The sequence below is a fragment of the Schizosaccharomyces pombe genome (genome assembly GCF_000002945.2).
Source record: "Schizosaccharomyces pombe strain 972h- genome assembly, chromosome: II".
Lineage (NCBI taxonomy): Eukaryota > Fungi > Ascomycota > Schizosaccharomycetes > Schizosaccharomycetales > Schizosaccharomycetaceae > Schizosaccharomyces > Schizosaccharomyces pombe.
Genome location: NC_003423.3, coordinates 4,255,323 through 4,268,456, shown reverse-complemented (window position 1 = coordinate 4,268,456; position 13,134 = coordinate 4,255,323). Strand labels below are relative to the sequence as shown.

Genomic DNA, 13,134 nt, shown 5'->3' with positions numbered 1-13,134 from the left:
TTATACTTGAGTGATTTGCAATAAATGCATTAAGCGTATACTTAAAGGTTAGAAACCTCAGAAAGTAGGTTTGAAAGCAAAGCTTTGTGGGTTTGTAATCACTGTCAAATTACTATGCGTTTAGCCCGACAAAAGATTTTGGATTCCCAGTTTTATGAAACCTAATTAAAAGCAGCTTGCTTAATTATTTTCTTAATAGTATGTATTTTACGTATGGTGAATCTAGTATAGAACATTTGATCATATGGTTCTTTTAAGGGATTAACAAATTGTAGAGGTTCACCTTACCTTACGCCAAATCCTATTTTCTACTGACAAGAACGAATTCAATGTACTTTTAGCCTTGTTTTAAAATTACAGTAAAAAATGGGCCGATCGTGTAAAGTTATTCGTGAAGATTTAGCAAATTGTTTGTTACATTCTGATTGTATGTTTGTTAAAAAAAAAAGTGCACGAGAATGTCTCAAAAACAAGGACGAACTTCCAGAAGAATGCAAAAATCTGATAGAGGCGTATGGCGAATGCAAACGTCAAATGGTACGTTAATGCTTGGCTCTTATTATTTTACTAAATGGTTATAATTCAGCTGGATATGACTAAACGATATCGAATTGCGCCAGAAAAAAACACCGACCAAGATACTGAGAAGCCATCAAATGTTGACGAACAATAAATCTATGGTTTCATAGACAATTAAATCATACAAACAGATATTACTAAATTATGCCATTAAGAAAAGCTACCTATTCTATGAACCATCAGAGGTCGTAGTGTGTTAAATTCTAGCGATATTATTTCGACTATCTACTTAATTAAATGCATTCAAGGTTTCGATTTTAAAGATGAAGTTTTAATTTCCGAATTCCCTGCAAACAAATTAAAAGTGTTTTCTACTAGGTATAATCAAAGATATACAGTATAATTCACCCTCTAGGATTATCTCTAGCTATCGGTTTCTAAAAAAAAAATTGAGATATAACTACACAAACTTTCCTTAAAAATCCTGTTTCTCAAGTTAACTCAAAGGCACATTCGAACAGTGAGAAAGACGTTAAAGCAATAAATTTCTAAATAATAAATAAAACAAAATAAAATAATTTACACCTTTTCGGCTGGCTTTTCATCGCTATCACCTTTCTTTTTTGCTGGCACAGATTGAGCATTACTTATCAAGGGACGGCTTTTAATGAAAAATATAGAAGCAAAACCAATTGCCATCACAACAGTACAAAATATCCAAATAACCCTGAAGGCAGACGCATAGGTATTCTTTACACGAATCTGTAATTCCTGGGGTAACCGTTCAACCTGTTTATAAGATAACTGAGCATAAGTTGTATTCCCGTCAAAGGATTGAGTAACCCGTTCATTAAATATTACTTCACCAACTGTAATACCAATAGAACCACCCATGGTACGTATAAACATAAGTGTAGCAGTAGCCATGGAAGTCATTGCAGGTGGAAAAGTTGCCTGCATTGCAATGAGCGGAGGCAGAAAAAGAAAACCAGATCCGAACATAAATATGGTAGTTAACCCCATGACTTTGCTCATAGAGGTCGTAGCATTTACACATATCATTGCACCCATACCGGCAACACAGCTGATATATCCAACATATATCAACGGCAAGTAACGTCCTAGCTTCCGAAGAACCATGCCAACTGTCGTACAAAAAAAGCACAGCACAGCTGCACAAGGGATAGTATGTACACCAGACATAATGGGATTGTCACCGCGAATCCGTTGAAAGTATTGAGGAACGTAATATGCAAAAAGCATGTAATTTAAATAGAAAAAAGATGAACAAGCCAGCAAAGCTGCACTAGAACGATTTTTAAAGAATGGAGGTGGTAAAACAGCATTTCTTTTCGTAAAAGTATCATATATAAAAGCAAATACAAATAAACAACCGCCAATAATAAGATAACATAGGATATTAGCACGGCGCCATTTCCCCGATGATGCACCTAAAGAAATTCCCAAAAGAATCAATACGATACCGGTTATCACACATACAAGGCCAATGAAGTCAAAAGTCTTCAAAAACTTTTTAAACGAAGTACGCTCACAAGGCAATAAATGCAAAAACACAACAATTAAGGCAGTTGCAATACCGCCACTTGGTAAATTAATAAAGAAAATCCATCTCCAAGTTGTTCTTTGACAAATTGCACCTCCAATAATAGGCCCTGCTACCAAAGCCGCACCCCAGGCAGTAGCCAGAATTCCACTATACATTGGTCTTGTGCGCAATGGGGTTATATCAGATATAATAATATTCACGAGAGAAATAATACCTCCTCCACCAAGGCCTTGAATGGCACGGCAAACGATTAGCCATATCATGTTTTGTGATGCACCACAAAGTGCACTACCCAGCATGAAAAAGAAAATGCAAATGTAAAGTACTATTTTTCTTCCAAGGATATTGCAAAATACACCGACAGCAGGAAGAACTGCGTTGGAAGCAAGGACATAGGCAGATCCAATCCATGATGAACTTGATGTATCATTAAAGTCTTCAGCTATAGTCGGCAAAGCAGTGGTGACAATTGTATTATCTAATGCAGCAAGAAACAAAGTAAGAATTAAGGCAGGAACCACTATTTTCATATTATTTTCTGGGATTAATTGTATATTGGTATCATCATCATTAGAAGCAGATTCTTGTTTAGAGAATTCAGTGGATTGCTTATGCACGTCAAGTTCATTCACTTTGTTTTCATCCGGAACTATGTCGGTTTCTTTAACTTCCTTTTCTTCATTGGAAGGATATGCTGTCAATATAAAAGGACTGGTGGTCTTTTTAAGGGATAGTCCATCTATTGAATTTTGCCCTTCAGCAGCATTTGTTTTAGAGCCGGAAAATGAGTTGTGAGATGAAGAACTAGACATTGCGTATAATTTATGCTCTTGAATAATAAAAATTTTTTAAACAAATGGCCGCTAGTTGAGATGGACGTTTTTTAGACAATTTTACAAATATTTTTAAGGGGGAGAATAAAGAAAAACAAAGACAAGTAAACAAGGAAATATCCTAATAATAAAGCACTAAAAACCCTATCCAAACGCTTATATATTCCTTATAGTCAAATTTCTCATTGTTGAGTCTTATGGTGATTAATTTGGTAAGCGGCTTGCTAGTGGTATTCAGTAAATTTTTATACAAATATGTGTCTAAGTGATTATCACGAAAATCAGACTACTAGCACAATAACATAATCCATCGAGATCTAATACAATTTAAATAAGGAGAAAAGTGAGAGATGTGACATATATTTGTATGCACACTGACAAATTGTTTTGCAGTATTTGCTTTCTCCGGTACGTCGCTCCCCCTTATAATGAACTTCTTTAGTAAGCAGGAGGAGCTTGAACGCACTTCTCAAGAGTGCATCCTTGTTGTCATTCTAGATATGGTTAAACGACAACATGCGAAATATATCAAATAGAAATTTGCGTGGAGATTCCGCGTATCTACAACAGCTTTTAGCCACGTGTCAATTACACGAACCAAGTTTGAAGTGGTAAGATTTCTAAAATGTAATAAGAAACGCAAAAGGAGGTTTTAAAAAGTAATTTTTCCTCGAAGTGTGATACTTGAGTACATTTCAAAAGAAATGGGTGTGCACGGTGAAGCCTTTAAAAGTCATCTAACGATAGTAATTAATGCTGGATGGAAATAGTTCTTAACGCTTAATATAAGTGGTTTTTATGAAATAGAATAAAAGGGAGGATCGCTGCAGCCGTCAATGTACAACAACATGGCACTTGCTTGACATTTTAACGACTCAGCGAACGTATAGTAAATAAGATTACTTCGATAATTAATAGGTGTCGGTTGAAATAACATTTCGTCTATTAGCGAATGAAGGATCGATAATAAAAGCATTCAAATATGCCTGGCATTGTACATTTCCATGATACGCCTTAAAACAAAATAGCAAGTCTGAAGTCAACAGGAACAGTATAGTAAAAAGAAATAGCAGAAAGGAAGAAAAGTTAAGCAATGCTCAAGTCTACTCGAATTTGGCTAATGGAGAGTCCAGCTGTCTACTTTTATTTATCTATACTCTTCTACAGCTGACAAGATACTCGTTTTCGGTAAGGCACAGCTAATTTAGATTACTCGTTTATCATGAGAGATAGCAAAAAAGCTAAGAACAGCTTCAATCGGCTTTTTACGTTCATACTGCTACTCAATATGTTCAGATTTATATTCCTATTAATTATTAACTGCCTTACTATTTACGCAAACAAGTAAGTATATTTTTTTTTGTGTATAGTAAAGTGTTTGCTGCTTTTCGTTGTATTTTGTTAAACAATTTGGTGTGCTACCGTGTGATGCTGCTGAAAGAGACGCTCAATTAATCCTTAGACTGAACTAGCATCTACAAGTGCAGTATTCTAAGGGGCAAATTACGGGAATTTCCTAGTCAATTTTCTCTGTTTTCACATATAACTTTTATTCCTCAGAATATATCTGGACTCGTTCCCCCGCATCTAGAATGCCTAATGAAATATTTCCCTGGAAAATTCGTGTGGATGAAAGTCGAGGATTAGCAGGTAATTCTGGGACGAAAAAATCAAATCATGAAGCATTATCAAGATTACAATCACCCTTGAATTCTCCTAAGCTACAGCCAATTGGTTCTCCTCAGGCTTCTAGGAAAACAAGCGGTTCCGGTTCGAGTGCTCCGCTGTACCCCAAATGGTCCGGTGCCCTTTCTCTTGCTAGTAGTCGTGCTGCATCGCCGGCTCCTTCTGATAGCTTTCCTACTTTTGGTTATTCTCAGCTTGGTGGGCTAGAAAATAGTTCTAAAGGTTCCGCGCTTTTTAACAGCGCCAATTCTATTGGAACTCCGTACCTCTCGTCCAGGAACTCAAATTCAGCAAATGAGGCGAGTGCTATGGCTTTCCACAATGTCTCTCCTCCTAGTGGTGCTGAATCTTCTTCAGAAAGTAAAAGCTTTTCTGCCAGTGGAAAAGGCAATAAAGCTGATACATCCGCAGAGCCTTCGTTGGATGCTTTTAACAGTACCCAAATCAAAGCAGGATCGACTGCCAATTCTAATTCAACACCGGTTGAACCCGGTGAAGATACCATTCCAACGGCTATTGTTGTGAAAAATATTCCTTTCTCGTTGGAGAAAGATACATTGTTGGATCATTTTAAGCAACTAGGTATTCCCAGACCTTATGCCTTTAATTATCACTATGACAATGGAATATTTCGAGGATTGGCTTTTGCTAATTTTTATCGTCCTGAAGAGGCTCAAGTTGTTGTGCAAACGCTTAATGGCTATGAAATTAATGGCAGACGTCTTCGTGTTGAATGGAAACGCCAATTACCAGCTGCAGAACGCGAGAAGGTGGAAAAAGCAAAGAAACGTCAAGCTGAAGAAAGACGTCGTAAACAGCAGTACAAGATGTTTGAAGTTAGCTTTACTGATCAAGGCTTAAATTTGAATGACACTGGTACCCTTGAAACTTATAGTAGACTTCTATTGTTTGCTCATCAATGCATTCCTTCTCGTGAAATAACATTTGAAACCACTTCTAAGGACGGAAACCTTCTAAATGCCATTAGAATCTTTTGCCTGTACTTTGATCTCGATTACTATGCTCGCCCGAATGGAGAGGTGTTAAAATTAGTAGTTACTCATCCGAATAAAAAGAATACGAGCGTAAGTCAGTCGCAACCTGCATCTCCAAATTTAAGATTTAATATGCCGGCACCGTTAGCTACTCGATTTTTGCAAGAGCATTCATTGAATGGTACTAAGAGTGCCCCTATAACCCCACCTCCCAGTTTCGCAGTACCATTGACAAACCAACTTCGTTCGATTGACGACAAAATTTATGGAAATGAATCACCGCTTCAAAAGGCTTCTACTTTGAGTTCACCTTTCAATTCAAAAAATGATAATGATGCTTCTACCTCCGCTTCCAAGCAGAGTTTTGGTGTCTCCCACTTTTAGAGTCTATGCAATTATAAAGAAACTGTTTATGTACCTTTTAAGATATGATTTTTGTTTACGCCAACTATAGATGCATTTACTATACGCTATTTGTTTTGACTAAATTTTGCTCTTTATCCCTTTATCACTTACTTCTGATGAATCTAAACTCTATGGGCTTCATTTTGTTGATTTTTTGTTTTCCCTTTCACATAGTTGGTTATCCAGCAAATAATCCTTTTAAATACTTAGAAGCTTATATTTTATCGTTTTGAATTCCCACGACACATTTGGACGACTCGACTTAACAGCAATCAATGATGGATATATGTTGGGTGAGGCATAATGTTTTATGACGATAATCAACGGATGAGCGATGCTCCTATTTTTTTACAAATTATAACGATTTTTCTTGTATAAGAAATTTATGCCCTACCGTATAATATACACATACTTTACATGATTAAATTTAACCTTGGACAAATACATTAGTCTGATATTACAAAATTGAACTTTTATTTTTGTAAATTTAATCATCTTCTTTATGTGGATGTGAATGTTCCTAGCTTAGTATTACCGTACTATGGATATAGAAATAAACCTACGATTTAAAGTCTATTTTCTACCAAGCTTGTAGGGCTTTAAATGAGCTACTTTAAAATTACCTAAAATATCGTTAAATTTTCCTATATAATGCGAATTGATTTATATGTAAAAAAGAAAAAGAAATTGCAAGCATGGTGGACTTTTAGTTCCATTGTTAGTAAGTTGTAATTAAAGGAAGTTACAAAGGATTCACTAAAATAAGAATACTTTATGGGTTATCGCAGCCTTACTCAATTACTGCACTTGAATGTCTATTGAATTTAAGAATGAAGAAAGGATAACACAAAGATGCACGATTCTTTTTGGATGAACTTTTATTTTTTGTTAAGGTTATGAAAAAAGATGAAATACACTTGACCTTGTAATTACTGCAGCTAGAAAAAGAAAATATTATAAAAACCAGTTTCATGAGTTATGGCTGGAAGTACCGCACAACACCATAAATATTGATAATCTGCTATATTGCCGATAATATAAAGTTAAATTAGTAGAAAAAGTAAACTAAGAAACAGAAATTTTCTTATTTTACCCATATAAACCTATGTATTAGAGGATAGCAATTGTATTTATGAGTTCGAGGGGAACAAGATCATCAACTGCTGCCGAGCAGAAAAGGCAGGAGGATGTAAATAAAGAATCAAATATGAATGATTCTGTTACTGAATGGTCTGTTTTAGAGGAAACCTTACTGTTAAAAGCTATTTGTCGTGGATTGCGCCCTGTAGGTAAGTGTTCGAAAGGTTAATTGCTCGGTCTCTTATTTTAAAAGCTGCATGTTATCAAATTATTGCATTCATTCACTAATTAAAAAATAGGAATAGAAAAAAATTTTTATATGATAGGGATTTTACGAGAAATTCGTGATGGCTGCAAAAGATCAACAATTAAGGCTCAGGACGTTTGGAATAAATTAGGAACACTTTATAATTTGAAAGAGTTTGAAGAATTGGTATGTCAAAAAGCCTTTTAATTTTTTGTTTTCAAGTATTTGTTGACAGTTTTTTAAATTAGGAAGCTCCAGGAAATGAAGAAGTTAAGGCGAAAGAAAAACGAATAAAGTCGCCAGATGTTAAAGATTTTAAATTACCAAAAGATATTCTTAAAGTAAAAGAAAAATCCGAGAAACCATTGGAAACATCTCAAAAAGTGGAGATTGAAACGGTAGAAACTAAACCCGGTGAACCCGAAGTTAAGCAGGAGACGAATTTACAGAAAGAGAAGAAGGAAAGTAAAGTCAAGCTTGAATCTAAAGAAGAGAAAATTTCTCGGAATTTACGATCCTCTTCTAGAAGTATTTCTCCTGTTACTGAACAGCCGCAAAGTCCAAAGATTCAGCCTGTTATTCCCGAAAAAAAAGAAAAGTCTGAAAAGAAAGAGAGTTCCATGACTTTGCGAAAAAGATCCGTCTCGCCATCTTCTCAAAATACAGCCCGTTCTCCAAAGCGTATGGCTACTGAGCCCATAGAGCCTGCTTCTTCACCGGCAGCTTCAAACCAAGCTATTCGCCGTAGCTCTCGAAGCCGGAGGCCTCCGACCTAGCTCTTGTTAACAGAAAAACCTAGGATGGGAAAGACTGATTATTTGTACATATCATTTATGCTTGGTCTACTCTAATGAACGGTTATTTATATATGAGACCAAAATTAATTATCACAAGGGATTTATAAAAAGTGAAAAATAAAAAGAATTATGATTTTACTACAACTAATATTTTGTATGTCAAGGAGATTTGTTTTAGCAGAATTATAGGTTTAATGGGATCGACGGCATGTCCAAAACTAATTTGCTTTTGCAGTTTTACTCCTTTTTGATGCTCGATTCACGTAATGGGAAAAGACGAACGGCTTTGTTACAAACAAATTTACTCTGATTTACCGCTACGATTTTTGAATCCCGTCACTTCTTTACTGTTCGTTACGATGTTTTATGTAGCTATATATACTGTTTGATAGCTTGACTTGCTAAAAAAAATCTTCTAACTGTGAGTTTTCAATTTTAATTCGATAGGTCCATATGTTAATGTCGATTTGGTTGGAAATATGTTTTAAAGTATGTTTAACACGCATAGACAGAGAGATTCCAATAGGTAGTATACATATTACTTTCAAATTGATGAGCAAATTGTTTTCAAAACCTTACACAGGTAACGATTTGATCAATGAATTTTTCAATTCCGGTGAAACGGACTTGAGTATTCACATGAGTTAATGTATTATTTATCGGCACATCAGACCATTGCCTAGCAGAGTCTGCCGAATTTAACAACTTTTAAAACACAATAGATCTATAAGTACAGCTCTCTAATAGCAAAGCAAAACTGAGCAACCCGTCATTGCGAAACCTTTAAAAGACATCAAAAATACACAAACGCGCTTGCATTCAGGTACATAAACATGCAGCGGGATCTACTTCATAGAGTTTCGTAGATTCCCTTACTTGAAAGGTTAATATCGTACATAATTTTCATACTGTGAGGCAAAAATCTCATTAATATTTAGTATTCAACAACATAAAAACAATTTTAGCAATTAAACTTGAAACCGTTTAATAAACAATGGAAGTACACTAACAAAGATAATCCTAGTGTCTCTCTATTCAGAATTGATATTCGCCGTTTTACCGACCTGATAGGGTAATAGGGCTCACTATCAGTTACACATAGAAGGATTACCAGTTTATCTATCAGCACATAAAATTTGATATAAATAGTGCATCTAGCCCAAAAGTAGTAAGAAGTTTTTCCTATATATATATATAGCGGCCTTCCGCTTGGTAGATTTCATCTTTGATGTATTCACACACATTCTTGAAAACTTTGAATTGTTTAGTCAAAGACATTGAAAGCAACTTGTTCATTGAATTAATTAATTGTTCAAATTGGTCAAACAGTCAAACACAAGGAGAGATGCTATTAATTCAACGGCAAAGTCTCGTCCCAAAATTGCCATGATATAATAATTTTTCCAAAAAAAGAATAAAATGTATGTGAGATGAAATTTTTTAATGAGAAAACTCGGTATTGTGGTAATGAAATAAAGACTTATGAAGGAATAAAGACGCTGATGAAATATTATTGTACAATTGGCGAGGATGCCTCAATATATGACGATTAAGTCTGAACACATTTTGATGAACTTAGAGAGAAAGATCAAACTAATTAACCGAAATATCGTTTTAATATCAAATGATGTGTTGGTTTAAGGCCTCTTTTAACTTTTTCGTTCTTTTTTTCTTCAAAAATATATTTCTCTGGAGCTTAACCAAAGAACGCGTAGCAAAAATAGATTTTTTAAACTCCAAAAAATAAGCGTAGAAGGCTAGATTGTGTATATGCGGCAACTAAGGATTTTCTGTTTGACTTTGCAATGGAAGGATAACGGTAAGGGAGTTTTAATATTTTTTGAAAGTCCACGGAGTTGGGAATGTCGGGAGAAGGAATCTCCGCTACTTTATCAGGCTTGCTGGATCGATGGGAGTTGTTTTTTTTACAGTTTTATAATGAGGCACTTTAAGTTGTTGACAAGCAATACTTCTTTGAGGTGGCTGCAAATGTGAATGATGGCAAAATAGTTTAAGAGATGCGAAAGTTTTAACCTAGCAAAGGAAGTCGGCAACTTTCTGTAACGCGCTTTTCTTTTGTGGAGGAGTATTGCTTTCGAGATCTTCACTATTTTTATTATCATTGCTTTGGAGGTTTGGCTTGGTTAGATCTTTTTCACTTAATTCCGAAGTGCTCGACTCAGCTACATACATTTGTGAATTTACCAAATCATAACGGCCCGTTGTAAGGTCTACATCCTTTAGGGATTGAAACGTTGGCTTCACGAAAATCGGACTAATCAGAAGATAAGCGATAAAAACAGACGGTCCTAAAAATGAAACAAAGAAGCCGTATGCACTCGGCTTCTCATGTGTTACTGGGAAAATCGAAATGTATACAAGTGCACAGAGTGCTAAAAAATTGATAAGGACTCCATAGTAGCTAAGATAAACGCTTCCAGGAAACTTATATGGTAAGACAGTGTCTGGAATTTTCTGAGCCTTCATTGCATATCGCAAACGGATGTGATCGATAAAAGAAAGTCCCCAAATTACGAAGGCTCCTCCACCCGAGACAGACATTAGCCAGTCGAACACAACAGAACCGTCAGGTGCAGCATTAACGTAAGCAATACAAGCCATGGCTAGCGAACACAAGTATGAAATTACGGGACGTCCCTTTTGATCTACACGACCTAGGAAACGTGGTGCCCATCCTTGCTTTACCAACGCCATTGCATTGCGAGACGCTGCGAATACAGCTGCATTACCTACAGAGAGAACGGAAACGAGAATAACAGCATTGGTGATATGTGGTAGTACATGAATTCCTCCATTCTTGATCGCAATAATGAATGGACTGACATTACCCAGGTCTGGGTTATCATACGGGACTACTAAAGTGATCAAGAAGATGGTGATGATGTAGAAGAAGCCCATACGGTAGAACACCTTTTTCACAGCACTTGGAATTGCACGTTGAGGATTGCTGGTATTTCCAGCAGCCGTACCTATGTTCTCAGTACCCGACAACGAATAGGCTGAGGAAATAAATACGGAGCAAAAACCTTTGAAACCGTTACGAAACGATCCTGGATGATGCCAATAGTGCGCACCAATGTAGCCACCTTTTGGAGCAGCTCCACAGTTGATGATAATTGCAACGAAGAAGAAGATGATAACAATGACGACTTTTAAAAATGAACTAACGAATTCACATTCACCATAGCTACGGGCTCCAAATGCATTAACTAAGACAACATAAGCCAAGAAGATAGTTACCCAAATAGCTGGGTTTAAGTGCTGTGTTGTCCAAAAGTCAACTACTTCGCAAGCGGCAGAGATTTCACTAGGCAAGACGGTCAGCCATATCCAAAAATATAACCATGACTGCGCAAAACCAATGTTATTATTTAACAATCGTCCAGTGTACATTGTGATACTACTTTGATTTGGTAGGAAACAACACATTTCTCCTAGAGAAAGAATTAAAGCGAGAATCATTGCGCTGAGGATAATGAAATTAATCATTAGACTTCCCGGTCCAGCGTTTTTTAAAGATTTGCCAGTGGAAACAAAAAGACCCGTACCAATACAGCTACCAATGGCGATCATTTGCAAATGCCTCGGTTTCAAAAAGTCCTCACTGTTGTGCACTTCAGCAAACTCATTGTCTGGGCGCAACTTGTAGGAGCGAAAAAAATCCAAGAAAGAGGTTCCAACCGATTTTTCTTTGTAAGATTCAATTGTTCCGTTTCCATTGGTGGTACTTGGAACAATAATTTCCGGAACTGGCGACTCTATTTCATCCAGTTTTTTTGATTCCGTAAACGAAGTCATATTGTATGATAAGTTTTATTTTTTTTTTACAGTTTATTAAACAACGACACTAAAAAAAAGTAAATAAAAAAAACTGCACACTATTCAACTGATGTTTATGGGAAAGACGGGGAAAAAATTCAAATTGGCAGGTGCAGGTGATTTTAAAGAGTAATAATGGTGGTCGTCAGAAAATATGTAGCTTATAATTCTTTCTTAAAAAAATAAAAAGCAAAACAGTGAATTAATCGATATTTTGGTTGTTTTCGAGCAGCCCTCAAGTAAATCTCTTTTAATGATTTTTACTATGAATATTGAAAACTTTTTGTTCGTGATGTTTTGCCCAATCCCTCTTATTAACAGCCCGTTTATTAATTAACTCTAATTTTATAAATATAGAACTGTAAGATATAGTCGGCAATTTGATTAGCTGACTTGGTTTTCCTGAGAGACTAACAATTCTCGAGTTTTGGGAAAGGTGATTTTGCGCAGGGCGATCCCGCTTTGGTTTCGGTTGGGATGTTAGCGAAACGGATAATAATTAACGAGCTGTTGCAAAAGTTCGATAAACGCTTTCGGTTTTTATAGAAGCTTGATTATGTCAGTAGGAGTATAATTAAAAAACAGGATAATGTTTGATTTTTAGAGATTCTTTTGTGATGGTTTTAGAAAATATATCTAAAAGTTTGCACCAATAATTACCTAGTAGAACTGTTTAGTCAACCTTCACAATATTTGGGTCTAAGTGGGGGATGTGGGATAGACTATTTTAGACTTGAGACTGTGTATTCACTTAAAAGTGCTATGTGGGGGCAACAAGAAATCTCAGTAACTAAAGTGTACTTAGTTTAGTCCGTTACTGTGCTTAGTTAATAATGCCTTTGCGTCTGAATGCTTAGTCCCAACTGTTGATAGTAAAATCTAATCAATAACCTAACGAATCAACCTGCCAATGTATAAAAAAGGAAGAAGGTTTGCAAAGGAATAGTGGAATTATGAGTACAAAACTGATTTTCAAGTGAAAGATGAATGTCATCATTCATCTGTAATTGATACATCAAGGCTAGTGCTAACAGCAAAGCAACCGAATGTACTTTTGTAAAGATAATTTTAATTATTCTATAAATTTGCTGTTGCGTTTTAGAAAGCGTCTAGTCATACGGAATATAAACAAATCTATGTGTTAATTTTATGATGCTTAGTTTTG

General features: G+C 35.7%; 5 protein-coding genes and 10 long non-coding RNA genes across 15 annotated transcripts; 7 read left to right on the top strand and 8 right to left on the bottom strand.

The window, feature by feature from the left end:
* Positions 1-102: 102 nt before the first annotated feature.
* On the bottom strand, positions 103-672 carry SPOM_SPNCRNA.6518. Its single transcript, NR_195866.1, has one exon. It is a non-coding gene; the product is annotated as a non-coding RNA (long non-coding RNA).
* On the top strand, positions 287-1,401 carry coa5 (cytochrome c oxidase assembly protein Coa5). The gene is made up of 2 exons (NM_001355838.2): positions 287-537; positions 587-1,401. Exons 1-2 carry the CDS (start codon positions 367-369, stop codon positions 671-673), a joined length of 258 nt encoding a protein of 85 aa, NP_001342705.1. The 5' UTR covers positions 287-366; the 3' UTR covers positions 674-1,401.
* SPOM_SPBC16A3.17C (transporter) lies at positions 831-3,137 on the bottom strand. Its single transcript, NM_001023793.3, has one exon. The coding sequence runs from the start codon at positions 2,896-2,898 to the stop codon at positions 1,099-1,101; it is 1,800 nt and encodes a 599-aa protein (NP_596772.1). The 5' UTR covers positions 2,899-3,137; the 3' UTR covers positions 831-1,098.
* On the top strand, positions 1,497-1,795 carry SPOM_SPNCRNA.6517. Its single transcript, NR_195865.1, has one exon. It is a non-coding gene; the product is annotated as a non-coding RNA (long non-coding RNA).
* Positions 2,772-3,057, top strand: SPOM_SPNCRNA.6516. The gene has a single exon (NR_195864.1). It is a non-coding gene; the product is annotated as a non-coding RNA (long non-coding RNA).
* SPOM_SPNCRNA.440 lies at positions 3,068-4,261 on the bottom strand. Its single transcript, NR_150828.1, has one exon. It is a non-coding gene; the product is annotated as a non-coding RNA (long non-coding RNA).
* Positions 3,155-4,334, top strand: SPOM_SPNCRNA.1684. Its single transcript, NR_150581.1, has one exon. It is a non-coding gene; the product is annotated as a non-coding RNA, possible alternative UTR (long non-coding RNA).
* Positions 4,335-4,379: 45 nt separating this feature from the next.
* Positions 4,380-6,639, top strand: cip1 (RNA-binding protein Cip1). The gene has a single exon (NM_001023792.3). The coding sequence runs from the start codon at positions 4,512-4,514 to the stop codon at positions 5,982-5,984; it is 1,473 nt and encodes a 490-aa protein (NP_596771.1). The 5' UTR covers positions 4,380-4,511; the 3' UTR covers positions 5,985-6,639.
* Positions 4,585-5,272, bottom strand: SPOM_SPNCRNA.6515. Its single transcript, NR_195863.1, has one exon. It is a non-coding gene; the product is annotated as a non-coding RNA (long non-coding RNA).
* A 356-nt stretch (positions 6,640-6,995) lies between the features above and the next one.
* eaf7 (NuA4 histone acetyltransferase complex subunit Eaf7) lies at positions 6,996-8,645 on the top strand. The gene is made up of 3 exons (NM_001023791.3): positions 6,996-7,294; positions 7,385-7,518; positions 7,581-8,645. Exons 1-3 carry the CDS (start codon positions 7,138-7,140, stop codon positions 8,106-8,108), a joined length of 819 nt encoding a protein of 272 aa, NP_596770.1. The 5' UTR covers positions 6,996-7,137; the 3' UTR covers positions 8,109-8,645.
* Positions 7,101-7,625, bottom strand: SPOM_SPNCRNA.6514. Its single transcript, NR_195862.1, has one exon. It is a non-coding gene; the product is annotated as a non-coding RNA (long non-coding RNA).
* On the bottom strand, positions 8,560-8,994 carry SPOM_SPNCRNA.6513. The gene has a single exon (NR_195861.1). It is a non-coding gene; the product is annotated as a non-coding RNA (long non-coding RNA).
* Positions 8,995-8,999: 5 nt separating this feature from the next.
* On the bottom strand, positions 9,000-12,407 carry SPOM_SPBC1652.02 (APC amino acid transporter). Its single transcript, NM_001023790.4, has one exon. The coding sequence runs from the start codon at positions 11,946-11,948 to the stop codon at positions 10,164-10,166; it is 1,785 nt and encodes a 594-aa protein (NP_596769.2). The 5' UTR covers positions 11,949-12,407; the 3' UTR covers positions 9,000-10,163.
* On the top strand, positions 9,293-12,702 carry SPOM_SPNCRNA.577. Its single transcript, NR_150948.1, has one exon. It is a non-coding gene; the product is annotated as a non-coding RNA (long non-coding RNA).
* Positions 12,658-13,005, bottom strand: SPOM_SPNCRNA.6512. The gene has a single exon (NR_195860.1). It is a non-coding gene; the product is annotated as a non-coding RNA (long non-coding RNA).
* Positions 13,006-13,134: the final 129 nt, after the last annotated feature.